Source organism: Molothrus aeneus, chromosome 9, assembly GCF_037042795.1.
Source record: "Molothrus aeneus isolate 106 chromosome 9, BPBGC_Maene_1.0, whole genome shotgun sequence".
NCBI classification, from domain to species: Eukaryota; Metazoa; Chordata; class Aves; order Passeriformes; family Icteridae; genus Molothrus; species Molothrus aeneus.
Genome location: NC_089654.1, coordinates 23832860 through 23848459, shown reverse-complemented (window position 1 = coordinate 23848459; position 15600 = coordinate 23832860). Strand labels below are relative to the sequence as shown.

The following is a 15600-nucleotide window of genomic DNA, read 5'->3' as shown; positions in this document are numbered from 1 at the left end:
AACACTCTGGATCAGTCCAGAAAATGAAGACTGTTCCACATGCCTCAGCAATGCTCATAATTATTGATTATAAGCACTGTGGAAAAAGCAGTACTTTTTCAACAGCCAGCATCACACATGGAAAGAGAGATACAATTATTTCATGTTGAAACAACATAAACTGCCAGGGTTGGAGCAGCCAATTCATAGGAAATTCTGTGGATTTTTAAATTTATTTTAAAGACACTGTGTACCTAACCGTAGCAGCACAATTCAAGACAAAAACGTATAAAAGGACTGTAAAGAACATTTGTGATTTTTTATATTGCTCAGACCACATTCCCCTTTCCTATTTTTGAAAAGCATCCACTGCTCTGCTGAACATATCCATCCTCCCGGATGCTTTTCCACAAATTAGGAAGCTGAAGCAGAGCAGTTTCCAAAAGGCATTTACCAGTTGACACTATGTTCTCTCTGAAACTATACTACTTTGCATAAATACCTTACAAAATTCTTTTGTTTTGATCTTTGCTATACTGTCCAACATAATGAGCTGGGTATGTAATCAATGGGACTCCTGGATTTTCCATGGAAAACATGTTCAGCATAGTTCTAGTCTGCACAAAGTAACGTTGTATGGGGCACTTTTCAAGGGCAAACTGTTAACAGGAGAGGCAGGTTTCCCAAGGCAGATTAAAAGCAGCCTTAATAACCACTGGGAGTGAATGATAAACATCCAAAACATGAAGCTCTCTAAATTCCTCAGGCCACCAAGCCAAGACTTCACAGATTGATCAAGTCCTTTTCACAGGTATCCAAGAATTATCCAGGTTGAAGAGCAGAGAATCAATAGTGGTCACTGATTTCTCCTGTATCTCCACCAACAATGGACCATGTGTCAAATGGGGAAAATCCCTAATCTTGGCAGAAGTTACCAGAACTATACAATGTTAGCTGCAATGCAAACCTTCCCTAAGTGGCTACTTGAACTTCCTGTATTTTATCATGTGAAAGAATGATTACTGGACTGTAATTTCTGAACTCAGCTGCTAAAAATATACTCAATATACTAATTAATACGTTGTTAGAACTAACCTTGAACTGTTCTTCCAGCTTTTCTCGAAGAGGGCTCAGCTTCTCCAAGCTCTTACTCAGGTACACATGGCCATGAAATTTAATAAATGCCTTGATGAAGTCAGACACGCTCCATCGAGTCTTCACCTCATCACGACTGCATTTAGAACAGACACACCTGATTCAGTCTTTGGAATTACACACAGCTGCATATAACACCACAGAATTACTCCAAAATGAGGGAGGAATGTCCTGCAAAGCTACTTTTTGTGTTGGCACAAGATGCTTATTTCCTGCATTCACTAATCACAGTCAGGAGCATCACATTCTTTTTTCCATGCACCTCTGAGGATGCTCTGACTGGACAAGGGCTGAGGGATTTCTATTCCACTGCCAAATATGAATAACTTCTAGCAAGGCAGGTACTTTTAGAAGAAATATCTTCCAACTTACCTGAGTGGCAATAATTTACTTAGTCTCACCTTTCCAGTGCTTTAGAAAGTGCTTTTTGTAGGTTAGTGGAGGCAGCTGGGAAAGGAAACTTCACAGCAATGCTTCTGCAGTAGTAGAAAATTGTGGTCAAGTGGTCTCCTTTGGAGGAAGCTAGGATAGCCAACTGATTATAAGGCTGACCTAAGGGAGAAAAGGACAAGCTGTCCAACAAGTTGTCCTGGGGAAAACATGCTAGATTTCAGAGTACATGTGGTCATCTGGAAAGGGAGCATAAAGTCCTCAGTTCTTCAACAGGCAAGGCTTAGATGCACCTGCTGACCCTTCCACCCCAGCCTCAGATCTGAACTACTTCAGTGAAAAAGCTTCTAAATTTGTGGTGCATCAGCTGTTTAGAGGGTTTTGTCTGTTTGTTTTGTTTGCTTGTGTTGCCTTTGTTGCTAGATTTTTGTTTTGGGGTTTGGTGTTTTTGGTTGTGGGTTTTTGTTTGTCTGTTTTGTTGCCTTTTTTTTTTATTTTATTTTTTACTTTGGAAGGAGAAGGATTGGGTATGGGGGTCTCTGATTTTGTTTGCTTGTTTGTTTCAGGGGGCTGAGTTTTTGTTTTGGTCAGTTAGAATGCAACTGGTTAAAAAATTTGATTACTAGTTTCAGCAGCCCAGCTCAAAAGTGACATATCCTTCTATCACCATCCCTACATTTTGGGCCACTGGAAGACAATAGCTAAAAAGCTAGATCCCTGAACTAAAGAACTCATTAACTCCCATCAGAAATTATAAATTGGCATGGAATAAACAATAAAAGAAAAAAAACCAAACAATGCTGGTGTAAGGCAAGTTGTCATTAATTGTACTTTATAATGTATCAATGTAGGAGTATAGCAGTAGCAAAGCCTTGGAGTAAAGCTGTGTATTACTTCCCTTGTTTCTAAACCTGCACAAAAGGAAGCAACACAGATCATGCAAATAACCATTATCTAAATGATTTACTGACATGTGAGACATGGTTCTATGGTTGTGTGGAGAACTTGGAGAGGGTTTTCAACTGCCACAGAAGAAAACAATACCCCAAATCTTCCTTTGGAATTATGAACTGGAAAGGTATCCCAGACTCACCATTAGAAGGGACAAGCTGAGCTGCATGTCTATAGTAAGACTCTGCCTGGCTGGTCTGATTCCTATAGCGAGCTAAGAAAACAGCAAAAAACCCAAGTTGAGGCACAAAATTCCAGTCCCCTGCAGTTACTTCCATAAAATGCAACTTACCTGAAGAGCATTTCACTAGTATTTCAGAAATAAGCATCAGAAGAATGAGCAGTTACACCAAACAGCACCAAGATTTGACACATTCAATTCTGAGGTGACTGTTTTGCCTCAGACCTAAGACTGTCTTATGGACAACAGTACCAAGAACACCACATACAAAGAGCTAAAAGTATTTTTCATCCCTCTTTGCACAACCACCAACTAGATCTATTTATAGGCTGTTCAAAAAGCAACTGCAAATTCCTCTGAAAAGAGAACTTTCTACAACACCAAGTTTTACTCAAATCAAGAAAGAAATAAACCTGTTGAACTTAATGCAAGAAAGAAACCCCATTTATGAAAGATTGGATTTCTAACTGGTGCCCTTGAACGTAAGATATTAGTGTTCTGGAATGGAGAAGTGTGCTAGCCTGCTGCAACAAGCTTTTGTAATAGTTACCAGTTTCAGCACTTCCCTGTGCCTACCAGCTAGAACATGATTAAAATGCTAGGAGACAGACTCTAGCAGATCACTAGCAAGCCAGTGATTAACAGTCTCCATGTGTTAATGTGTAACAAACACTAGATAAGTCTGAACAGAGTTTCTTTCCAGGTCCTTCCCCCTGCTGCAATCACCACAGGCACAATCAGAAACTAGCTGCTGAAGTGGAGCACATGGAGATCCCTCTCTAGAAGCTGAACACCGACAGAACTCCACGTCCCAGCCCTTCCCTTCTGAAACTCACCAATATCTCCCAGGTGGACAAGGCAGTGCTGGCAGATGTAGGAGCAGGAGCTGGACTGCGGCTTCACGATGGCGCTGGTGTGCGTCTGTTTATTGCTAATGATCCCCAGCTGGGAAGACTTCACACGGCACGGCAGGTCCACGTTAAAAACTGTGCACAATTCCTGGAGTAACTGCAAAAATGGCCTGGGTCAGTGGCAGCTCCAGCCAGCCATTGGAAAGGCATCAAACAAGTCACTAAACTAACAGAGCGCCACTCAGAGGTGTGTGCTCACCACAGATGAGCCAAACATATTTGAGGTGAACAAGCTCAAGTTACTAAAAGTGAGACTTTATACATTCTCCATATGGAATTCACTGAGTTCCATTGTGTCCACTGTGTTCATCTGCCCAGTAAGAAAAAGCTCTGCATCCCAAACCAGTAAGCAACTCAATCCTCATGATATTTAAATCACCAAGGATTTATCAGTGGAGACTGCCTATGGGAGGTCTACAGATATTGGTGGGTTTTATGGTTTTATCTTTTTGTTTTGTTTTTTCAGTAGGATGCTCAAGAGGAACACAGTGGGTTTTAAACCTTCAAGAAGTGACACTGTTCTCTGAAAATATTAGAAAGGAACATCCCTCACCCTTCAAAGCAGCTTGTTCCAACATAAGAAATCCAACTTCAACTTTAGAAAGAAACTATCCCAATTTTAACTTTCGAAAGAAGCTGGAACATAACCAAGTTGATAAGCAACACAAGGCAATACTAACAGTTCAGGGGCTGAGGTGTCAGCAAATATTTGCACTAAGCCAACACTGAGACTCTTTCAAGGAAAAAGGCATCAGCTACTTGATCAAATATTTCAAAAGCTGATTGAAAGAAAGCCTCAACTCTGCCATTCTAATTAGTGCTTTTAAAGTTTTTCCTAACGGACTCCAGCAAATACTCTGCAAATGGCCACCAGAGAGTGAAGAGTGTTTGTTGGACTGAGTTCTAGGGTAAAAAATGCAGGTAAGAAGTGACAGACTTTCTCCCAGCTGGGAACATGCCCAGTCTCCAAATAAAACAGACCTGCAGGAGGGTTGTACTTCCAGATAAAGGCACAGAGAAAGTCAATGGCTGACAGAAAGACATACTCTATCAGCAAGATGTGACATGATGCTTTTGCTTGCTGCAGAAAGAGGTTTGTGTTACACCTCACACCCCTTTGCCTCTGTCTTTATACAGTACACAAAAAAATTCCTAAACAAGAGCGATCTCACAGATGAAAGCTGGATAAAAGAGAGCATCTTGACATCTTCAAAGATGCCAAATTAAGAAAATTCATGCTCTTGTTCAAAGATGTCACTTGGGGAAGCCTCACAGCTGGAGAACAGGTACCTTGGCTGAGCCAAGACTTTAGGCTGAAAATGTAATTAACATCACAGCAAACAGAGAAAGATGACCCAGTCTGTAGTGTCAAGCTCAGAAAGAGTAAATTCCCTGATCCACTGAAGGAAAGAACAAGGTTTTTGCAAGACAAACAGTGTAGAGGTAGAACGCCCTTGGCAACCATGACAGCTTGTGAAACTGGCTACTTCCAACAAGCAGCTTCACAAAAAATCAATGCTGAAGGGGAAAAAAGGGTAGCCACAAGGGTACCCTGGGGTTGGCATGGCAGATGTCTGGAATCCAAGTAGGAAATGATACAGTACAAATGACCTACTGTGAGTGCTGTAAGCTGAAGACAGTGTAAATCAGCCATGACAAAGTTTACTCGGAACACTGAGAGAGGATTCAGCAACCACAGTGTTGTTGAAGCAGACACCAAATGAGGGGAAAAAGGAAAGAAAGGCAAGTTATCTTTACTAAGGCCACTCTCATACACTGACTCTTATTCTCTATAGTTTAAATCTAATGAAATCTAACATAGGAAAGAGTGTAGGCAAAAAAATGTCAGTGAGAAATAAGTATATGAATAGGAATCACACTCCTTTGGCAATTAACTGCAAAAGATTGTTGGCCCAGGAGCACTCAATACAGTTTTGCTTCAGGGGAAGAAAAGTTCCTAGAAGTAAACTAATTATTCTAATTGTTGTCGAAAATGAAGACTTAAACCTCAATGCTCATCATCGGTGTTAGGAGTCACAAGGAAGAGGCAAAGAACAAAACATTAGGCCATCACACACATCCTGTGCATCTGCATTTTCTGCACATATTTCTGTTCCTGAGTAACTTAATCCAGGAATAAACTGATTATCCTTGCTTATCCTTCACTATACAGCAAATGAAAAGGAATGAAGGCAATGGCCCACAAACATATATAGGAATGAGAAGCCAAATGGGAATTTTTAGAGAAACAGCAGGAAAAAAGTACTAAGAGCACATCAACTAACTCATCTGCTGGGCTTGAGGTTTTTTGTGTTGTCATTTCTGTAAGACATTACAATTAAAAGACAAAATTCCTCACCACAGGTCACTGCAGAGACAGAGTAAATGGCTTTAAGAGGGACTGGAGAGCCAGTGAAGGCTAGACCTTCTAATAGTCAGAGGACTCACACAGGTGGTAGCTCAAGAAGGCAACAGATGCAGTTGCAAGAACTGCAGTAGTTCAAGAAGGCAAAGACAGTGCAAAGCATCGTACTACCCTTTCCTGCTGCTTTATGATTGCTCTGAGCAGGCACACCAGAGCACAGTAAGAAATGCACCTTTGACCTTAGCCAAAACAGTGGGATTTAGGTGTTAAAGCAGATTCTATTAGAAAGGAACCTAAACTGCACCAAAAACAACTACCAGATGCACAAAAGTTCAAAAAAGTTCCAGACTGATCAAAAGAAAGCCCATCACCAGCTCTGCAGACATCTCCTGCTGAGAGCACTATGGCTAGCAAGGTGCACTGCTCAATCCAATACAGCAGCAGTTTCCTAAGCTAAGGGCAAAGAAAAGATTTTACCCACCTAAAAGTGATCCTCCACCCATCCTCCACTTTGTGCAACTCACCTGTGTGTAGAAGCCACTAGCTGCCTCTAAAAACAGAGAAAGGTTCGCCTGAACTTCGCTCCGATTCGGATTTGCTCTGTTTTTCGCCTGACCCTGGAGTGTTGTGATCTGATTTTTAAAGGCATGATTCCAACTGAAAATAAAAGAAGCATTTATCTTTTTACTTTGGAAGTGTCTTATGCAGATGGCATAAATAACAGGAAAGAACTGTTTAATTACATAGCATCAGACATGAAGAATATTCAAATTCAAGCAACATTCAGATGAGAACAAATGTTAAATATGGAATAACCACCGTTGCTCACCTCTCATATCTAGGGAAACAGATCCTGATATATATACATATAGCTAACATACACGTGTATATATGTATATGGCTAATGCAAACATCATTAATATTTGTTGGCAATTGTTCTGTTTTAGGCAGCAGAGAATTCCCTCCCTAAAACAAGGTGTGGGGTACAGAAATGAGGTTTAAAAATCATTCAGTAACTGGAAGCCTGGAGAGGAGAACTCAGCCAGCCAACTCATCTGGTTTCCCTCAATGCTGAAAGAACCACATGCTTCTGTTAACTAAACTTAGTACAACCCATGTCTGCACCTTAAATAACAGGGAATGGATTCAGGGCATGGAGAAAACCCAGCTGGATCTTACCCTGATTTGCAAGGTGTCATGAGCAACCCATTAATTAACCCCATGAGCAACCCTGAGTATTCCTCCCTCTGCCCAGATCTACCTCACAGGGCTTAAAACTGGTTTTCAGCAGCTCCTGTTAGACCTTGCTCAAAGCTCCAGGTGATTACATCAGGTAAATTTCCTCCTTTCAGGAAAATGCAGACTTCAGCCCTCCCCTGAGAGCAGAGCAGACTGGTGCTCCTTAGCTTCTCTGCCTCCACCTGGCTCTCCAGAACCCAGTCCTGCATGACATGGCTGCCTCTGAATTGCCAGAGGCAGAACACTAACCTACTGAATGTTCTTTATCCGCTCTGCAGTGCATTCTCACGTTTCACCCACAGCACAGCTCTCATTTTAAAGGAAATACGAAAACCATTCCATAGGATACAACTGCTTTTCTGGAAGTCTCAGGGTTTCCTGCTGCCCAGCCCAGATCACATACATACACACAAATTCAGTGAGGTACTTACAGGTCCTGCTCCACTTTTTTATCTAAAGCGTATTCCAAATCAGTCACTAGCATTTTTTGATATAAGTCCTGTAGAGCCTGTCTGGATGTCCAGACTTCTGCTGGACCCAGCTTTGAATCTGAGCAACAAGAAAGGGAAAAAAACCCAGAGTCACACAAATTTATGGAGTTAATCTGATTTTTCACTCATTTACCAAATGAAAGAATAGAGCTCAGTGTTAGATACACACCACCAAAAACCCGCTTTTATCAATTTCCTCAAAATAGTGAAATACAAGAACTACAGAGGGGTTGAGGGCTCACTGCTTAACTGATGAGTCTCCTACAACTCCAGAACTAGGTGTGAACAAAGTTAGCAGCTGGCAAGTTAAGAAACAAAACAGGTAGGAGGATGTGGCTCTCCATAAGTTATCAAACAGCAGAATTTCTTGCCACTGGATGAATTTAGAAAAATTTCCAGCGTAGCCAAAAAATAATTAGCAGACAATAAATCCATGGAGGGATACAAAACAGGACAGTGCATGGACACACTTGGTGTTGTTTAAAGAACACTGTGGGCAAGTACTGCTGTGTGCTTGCCATTTTCTAACTCTTCAGCAGCTACCTGCTCCCCATCCCAGAGGGTGAGTGCAAACACTGCTCCCTGCTATTGAGTTACAGAGTCCAATTTCCCATGGCTTCCACAACCACTTGGGCTGGGGCTGCAGGAGCACAAGGGATGGGCCTCACCCCAGGGAAACCATCCTGATAGTGATGGTGGAGCCACTCCTGCTGGGTTAGGTGGGTCCAGGTGGTTTTAATAGTCCTATGGGGACTACACCAGCCGGCTACTTTAACTACACCCAGGTGGCAAGCACAGCTGAGCAAAGGTTCATGAGAAAAGCTACTTTTACTGCAGGGCTGATTCATTAATATAAACCATTTCCATTTCCCATTAATACATATACCTTAAATCACAGCTCACAGCATTTCACTGCATCTAGGGCTGCACTTTCACAACATGTGGTAGTGCTCAGATCAGCATTTCCTCATTCAGGTTCCTTAAAATCACCCAATCCTGGCTAATCCCAAGTACAGCAGTTCCTGTGCTGGTCTGGGCAGGAGTCTCAGGTCTCAGAGAGTGGTAGAGACATGAGACCTTCATCTCCAAATGTTTAGAACATCCAAAGTCAACTTCAAAAATATGTATTAGGTACAGGCCAAAGGGGCACAGCTGTTAAAATACTATTTATTTATTTATATACAGAGGACAAGCCTTTAACATAAGGTCACACACTTTCCAGAAAATTCTTAGGAATGCTAAGCAAAAGGAACACAAAAGGAAAACAAAACCAGGAATCAAATATTATTAATAAGCTATATAAACTGTATAATAAAAGCAATTACCTGTCATGTCAGCCTTCAGGACTTCTGCCTGCCTGTAAGAAAGCAAAATGACAATAAATTAGAAAGATCAAAATAACTGAATTATGCCAAAGCATAATTCATGCAATGGTGAATCTGCTTACAACTCTGCTCTAGTTCACCCCATGCAGGATTTGAGCTACTGTTGGTTCAACAGCATGACTGTTTTTAGTTCATCCCATAACTGCAGTCAACTGTTCACTTTTCCCTGCTTATGCCTCCTTCTGAACAAATACAAACTAATAATGCTTACATTATGGTTTATATTTTCAGCTTTATGTGGCAGCAGGGTCCTGCCAACATTAGTGATATTTGCCTGGGACATTTTTATCAACTTTGAGTTGTCACACGTGAAATGCAGGAGCCAATAGAGTCAGAGCAACACCAACTCCCATCAGCATCTGTCAGCACCTCAGTACAGCCCTCCTGGCCCCATGCTGCACAAGGGAGATGGGATAAGACTATGGCTTCCCCAACTGCCTCTTTTCCTTGAACTGCATCCCTAAAATAATGCTTTGATCAGGTTTCCAAGGAAAAAAACTACACAGTACACACAGAAAGAATGGCAACTACAGGTGACTACCTATAACTCCTTCACTGAGCATCCTCTGCAAATCCCAACTGCTGGTGAAGGCTGGCAAATAGCTTCCCAAAACCAGGAACACTGGGGCAGCCCTCAATAAATAAGTATTTCTGGATGGCCAGTGTCTGGCTGGAGCAGGCAACGGGGGTGCTACAGCTAAGCACTGTGTCAGCAGTACATAAAGCTGCAAGGAGCAGCCCTGCTGGCCTGCCTGATGGACACAATTCACCCAGGGCTGGCAGAGGGGACACGAGGCTGCCTGCTTGGGCTGAGTTTGGATCAGACATGTCCCTCTGCTCCTGATGCACTCAGGTGGTGATGCAGATTTGGAGAGTGCAAGCTTTCCACATTGGACATGGAATCCTCCCAGCATATGAAATGCTCCCTTCACCTGCCTCAGAAAAAAACTAAAAACAAACACAGTTGGAAGATACACTGTGCCTAACATGAATGTCAGATGCCAGCTTGGAAAAGAATGGAGAGCCAGAAGAAAGCACCACCTAATCCCTAAAGGGGCTGCAGAAATCAGCATATACTTTCTCTTGCCAATGGGAAGTTGTGGTGACTGTAAACAGTTTTTCAGTTTGTTCTGGGATCTACCTACTGGCCATAAATTATAGGGAAGGTTTTGAGGTCCACATGAGAACTAAAAAGGTATCAGAAGAGGATATACATTAGGAACATGTAAATTGTTAAGTTCCTTTGCAAAATTTCTGTTTATTAAATGCAAGCATTATCTATAACAGCTCACCATAGCCACCTCCATCTGAAAAGCAATGGCACGCCCCAAGAGCTTTAATTGTCAGGAACAAAAGTCAAGAACATCTTAACTGATACCAGAAGTGAACCTGTATGTTCCTCACCTGATCCATGTAATGCCTTTAAGACAACTTCTTTCAATTGTCTGAAAGAAGATATAACAGAGACAAGCAATGCAAATTTTAGCTACTGTATCAGGAGAAAGCTGAAAGCCCAAGAAACATTTCTTCCTCAGCCACACAGAGGTAACAAAAGACACCTAAGTGATGGCTCTCTGGCTGCAGCCAGCAGGATGGGAATGAGCAGATCCTGCCCCCAGGGAGCCAAGAACACACAAGGAGGGACAGCATCTCCTGTGCAGGCTGTGCCTCAGCAGCCCCTGCGCTGCTGACCTGCAAGTCTGGTCAGGCACAGAGCTGAGGCAGAGCTGTGGTGCTGGCAGCCAGCAATGCCACTGCTCCCAAGGAAAAGCTGACTTGCTCAGGTGCTGGAATCTCACTTTTCTGAGCAGCCAGCCAAGTTCCTACAGTCTGGCTCACGCTTCAAACATCTTCCAGTGCTGTGAAGGTCTCCTCTGAGCTGAGAACACAATCTGTGCTGCCAAAGCCACAAATGCTGAGAGGCTCAGCCCCAGCAGGACACGCAGGACTGCGTCCACAGACACCAGCCCAGAATTCTCTTCCAGGTACAAAGGCTCTGCCCTTTAAAAGCCAAGAACTGCTCCTCTGGAAATTACTTGAGCAGAACTACCTTCCACTAAGTCTAATCTTTAAAAGGGGGACTGTAAAAGCATCTTTTTTTCCCCAGACGTTTGCTCTCACTGCTGCCTGGAGAATTCTGGTGAAGAAAGCCTCAGCCTCTACATCAGTGCAACTGCTGACAGACTCTGTGAATGCACAGACCTAATCATTTGACTAGACCCGAGCTTCTACCAAAAAGAGTTACTTAAAAACACTTTATTTTGGAAGAGAAGACTCATGGTCTCACAGAACAAGAGACTTTAGCACCAATTGCTTCACCAGCCATAACACAGACTGCCTTGTAGAATTTATAAAATTGCAACAAGCAATACTGAAGAGATTGTCACTGTAATTTTTAATAAAATGTATAGAAATTATTTCAATACTTCCTAGACTCCAAAGAAATTCGGAGAGTTGAGCTAACATTAGTATGCTGCTTCTCATTTCCACCTAGAAACAATTGTTTCAAATAGCTGCATTCTAAGCCAGGATAAGAGGGGGCAGCCTGGGTACAAAACTTGTTCTGCATCAGTGACAAAATATTAGCAGCAAGAGAGAGAGGACAGAGAGAAAATGCACTGCCTGTTCATTAAACAAACTTGACAATGGGCCTTTGCTGGTGCTCAGGGACTCCTAGTGGGCACCAGCTGGATTTCAGTGGTAAAAACTGATAGGAGTTTCTCACAGTGCCAACGGCTCCTATCACCCAGCATTTTTAACAAGCTTTTCTGGCCATATATTTTATTGCACCTCCTCATATTGAATTTACATTAGAATGACTCATTCTGGGGCAAGAAAGGTTGCCTGCTAGAAAACCTGGTAGGGCTTGTTTACACACTGTATCATTGCAAGAATATTCTCAGGTACTTCCTCACCCAGTTGGACTCAGCAGTTCAGTCGAGCTTCCCTAAGTTGTTTTTTTTTTGATCCAAACCATAGTTCAAAAAAAATTACATTTCAAGTATTTCCACATACCACCTTGATATATTGTAACAGCTACTCTTTATTATTTCCTAACCAAATATGTAGATTCAGCTCTGTGCTTTAGTCAAACTTTAAACTAAAATACAACAGCCTCCCATCCAATTCAGTAAAAACGTTTGATAGCTAAAGGAATTTTCATTTTATTCATAAAATTGAAAAGCTTCAAAACTTTAAAACACAGTAGTCAGGACCATCTCTTGAGGTTCTAAAGGTATAAGATAAATAAAAATTTAAGTTCCCACAGGAGACAAAAGAAACTTCTTTTAAGAACCTGAGAGTATATAAAGTTCTGTTTTGCTGGAACTCAGAGGCTCCATTTAATGTGGAATGAACCACTGGACTCGGCAAAGGAACACAAAAAAGACACATCTCATTTTCCCTCTTCCAGGTTTTTACCATTCTTGATCAATTAAGTTTTCCAAGTCAGAATAAGAGAATAAGTTGTTTACAGGTAAGCTGGTAAGCAGTACAGAAAGAAAATCCCACAAACATTGGGATGTCTCTCCCATATAGATATTTTGAAGTGTTTACCCCATCACACTGAAACATACATCAAAAGATCATGCAGTCACACCTTCTCTTTAACACTAGAGCAAGTTTGCTTAATTTGATGTTAAAATCATGAAGAAAAGATCATAGAGCCTCTTTGGTTAACTATTCTATTCAAGTTTTCCTCTTGTTGCCATCTCACTTCCAACTCTATTTGCATATCACTGAACAAATGGATCTATTTTACCATTGTCCCCAAAAGAACTCATTTCTGTTCCAATATCTGCCTTCAGTTCAGCTGTAATTCAAGCACTCAATCACAAATTTTCAGTTCTGCATACACCACCCTGCATCTCTAATAGGGCCATATCCATTCCACAGAAGCAGGGGTCTGCTAACAAGCTTCGTTATCAAGCACAGATCAGCCAATGAAATTAAGCCAAACTTCTCAAAGCAGCAGTTTTGTGTTACCCAGCTACCATCCTCTATTTTTTGCAAGTCAAGCCTCACTTACACCACACCTCTCTCATTTTCACAGTGAGTGATCCGCCAGGCATGATCTGCTGGGGCATGACAAGTTCTACAAAAAACATGGAAAACCCCAGATTTCACAAAGCCAACAAGAACACCACACTGCTTTCACCCTTCCTGAAGGGGAACTCCACCTGGTTTTCCCCTGACAGCCCTAAGCTGTATCAGCTGTATCAGTTCTCTCATCAAATAACAGTAACACAACACCCGATAAGGAATTGAGGATTTACTTGACTAAAATGGGCAATGAATCCAGGCAGCTGGGCTTATAAAAGCCATCAGAATCCAATCTCATTACTAAAATCTAAAAAACTTTAAGTGGTCAGGAGTTTCACTCCAAGCAGAAATTCACACTCCTGCAGTTCTCTTTCCTGGAGGTACTGTACCACAATGAAAAGCACCTGCAGCCTAATGTGCCCTAGCAGGAGGTGACTGATCCCAAGGCTCATGAAGGGCACTGCCAGAAAGCTTTAATTTTTCTGAAAGGGAATAGAAAAACACAGAGAATATATAGAATAAATATATGACATGTTTCATTTTGGGTAGAAAAGGTCAATTTTCTATACTAGCATACTAAAAGTCAAACAATATTTAAATTTCATTATTTCAATGTTTGGCAAGGGTCACAGCAGAAGGAACTTCAAAGCAACAACCTGCCATTTTAGATTTTCCTCAAAATAACAGTTATCTTCAACAAAATTTTACAATAGTTTTAACACTCAGTGGGGTTTTTTTCTTTATTTGTCTGTATTTAAGCATACCCATGCTGATTCAGGGCAGGTGGAAGCAGTAGGAAACACTAACAGCATGGACACTGAATATTCCACAGCATATTTAGGGGAGATTGATTGTCCAGAAGCCCCCAAGCACTGTATCCAGGACATCATTCACATCTGGAGTTTGGCACTTCAGATGTGAGGAAAACTTGCTGATACAAATGGTTGACAGTTTTTTGGAAAATAAGTATTTTTCCTTCAATTCCTAAGAAGGAATTGCTAAAACTGAAAGCTTTCTTTAGAATTTTTAGAGACTCTCTGGCTACTAATCCTTTACAGCTGGTACACTTTGCTAAAGGTTGAGTTCTCAGACATAACTCTGACTTCCCTAAACTGTTTTGTAGACAGTTACTGTATCTCTAACTATGACCTGTCACAAGGAAATATTTTGACAGTAATCTTAGGATTGTGCATAAACCTAGATGGTTATGCCTGAAGTACAGTAATAGCAAACTTGTGGGTAAACTTCAGCTTTTATTTTTCCTCCACCCATTAATTCAACATCATCTGAATACAACAGGCTTCAGACAACAGCTCCCACATACCTTTTCCTGAAAGGGCAAATGCATGGAATCAGGATTTTGCAGGGGTACATAGCATCCAACAATGATTTTACTTATTAATTTGTGTAAAGACTCTACCTACTCATACATCAGACATGCACTGTTAACAGCTTTACTTCTATAGAACAAGTTCTTACTGTTCCAAACTTTCAAGTGTTGCCACCTAACTTAAATGACCATAGTTTGCACAAAGTTCTGGAATTGCTTGCTTTGGGAGCTGGCAGGTTTGAGTGATGTCAGCTCTTACTGAGGTAGCAAGAGATCTTCAGCCTGTGGGTCATGGAATTAAATGTTCCCATGTGCCTTGGAAGACCACTGCTAACACACACTAATGAAAAACACCTTTAACAGAATCATCTTACTGTCAATTTTATGTGCTAAGTAGTTTAAATCTTATTATTCCTCTTACAGGCAGCTGAAGCCAGGGTACAGCTAATTTCCTTGACCTGCAGTTTAATCAGATTATAGCTGTAGATCAAAGCCACAGAAACAAGAACTTCATCAACAGTAGAAACAAAAACCTACACTTCTGCAAGCAGATATTAAAGCAAAGCAATCACCACCTGAATACAAGCCCCCTCCACAGGGAATCCTGCTCTATTCCTTTTGTGTTCTCACTGTAGCTGAGGAGGATGTCAAGAAATGGGGACACAGAGCACGGTTTTCCTTAATCCCATCTTCCCTCCTTCTCCTCTATTAGAAGCAAGTCATAATAATCATCCTCAAAACACAACCACCAAAAGCAACTCTTTCCAGGTTTGATCAGAGCTGACATTCCTCCTCCTTGGATAAGGGTAGAAGTACCCTTGCAGTCAGCTTCACTCAAACTCATTTTCTTCCTCCAGTTTCAGGGAAGTCAGTTTCTTTGTCTCAAGATTTTAAAACGATGTGCCCCAAAGGTAAAAGCACTTGTAAGGAAAGTTAATGTGTTCTTAATCTCTGATTTAATCTACAGAGAGGGAAATACAAACCTCCTACACTGCTCAGGCTTCTGGCATTCCACTGCCTCTACTGGACTCTCCCCCTCCTTACACAACCTGGAGTCAGAACATGAGCTAAATACCTCAGAAATGGGGTCCAGCCATTCAGGATCAGCAATATGCCTCCATCTGCTCCACAGAACTCCAGAATTTATGCCAGGAGAGTAACCTGAAAACTATATACCAAACA

The 15600-nt window shown here is 41.5% G+C and overlaps 1 protein-coding gene across 3 annotated transcripts in view; it reads right to left on the bottom strand.

Moving 5' to 3' along the window:
* SMG7 (SMG7 nonsense mediated mRNA decay factor) overlaps positions 1-15600 on the bottom strand; it is a 50031-nt gene that overhangs the window by 21348 nt on the left and 13083 nt on the right. For all 3 annotated transcript variants that reach the window (XM_066555387.1, XM_066555389.1, XM_066555388.1), the window contains exons 2-8: positions 8988-9019; positions 7603-7720; positions 6457-6589; positions 3493-3664; positions 2618-2689; positions 1536-1686; positions 1075-1210 (exon numbers count right to left, since the gene is read on the bottom strand). In XM_066555387.1, coding sequence (XP_066411484.1) covers positions 1075-1210; positions 1536-1686; positions 2618-2689; positions 3493-3664; positions 6457-6589; positions 7603-7720; positions 8988-9019 — 814 coding nt within the window. The remainder of the gene's footprint in view (positions 1-1074; positions 1211-1535; positions 1687-2617; positions 2690-3492; positions 3665-6456; positions 6590-7602; positions 7721-8987; positions 9020-15600) is intronic.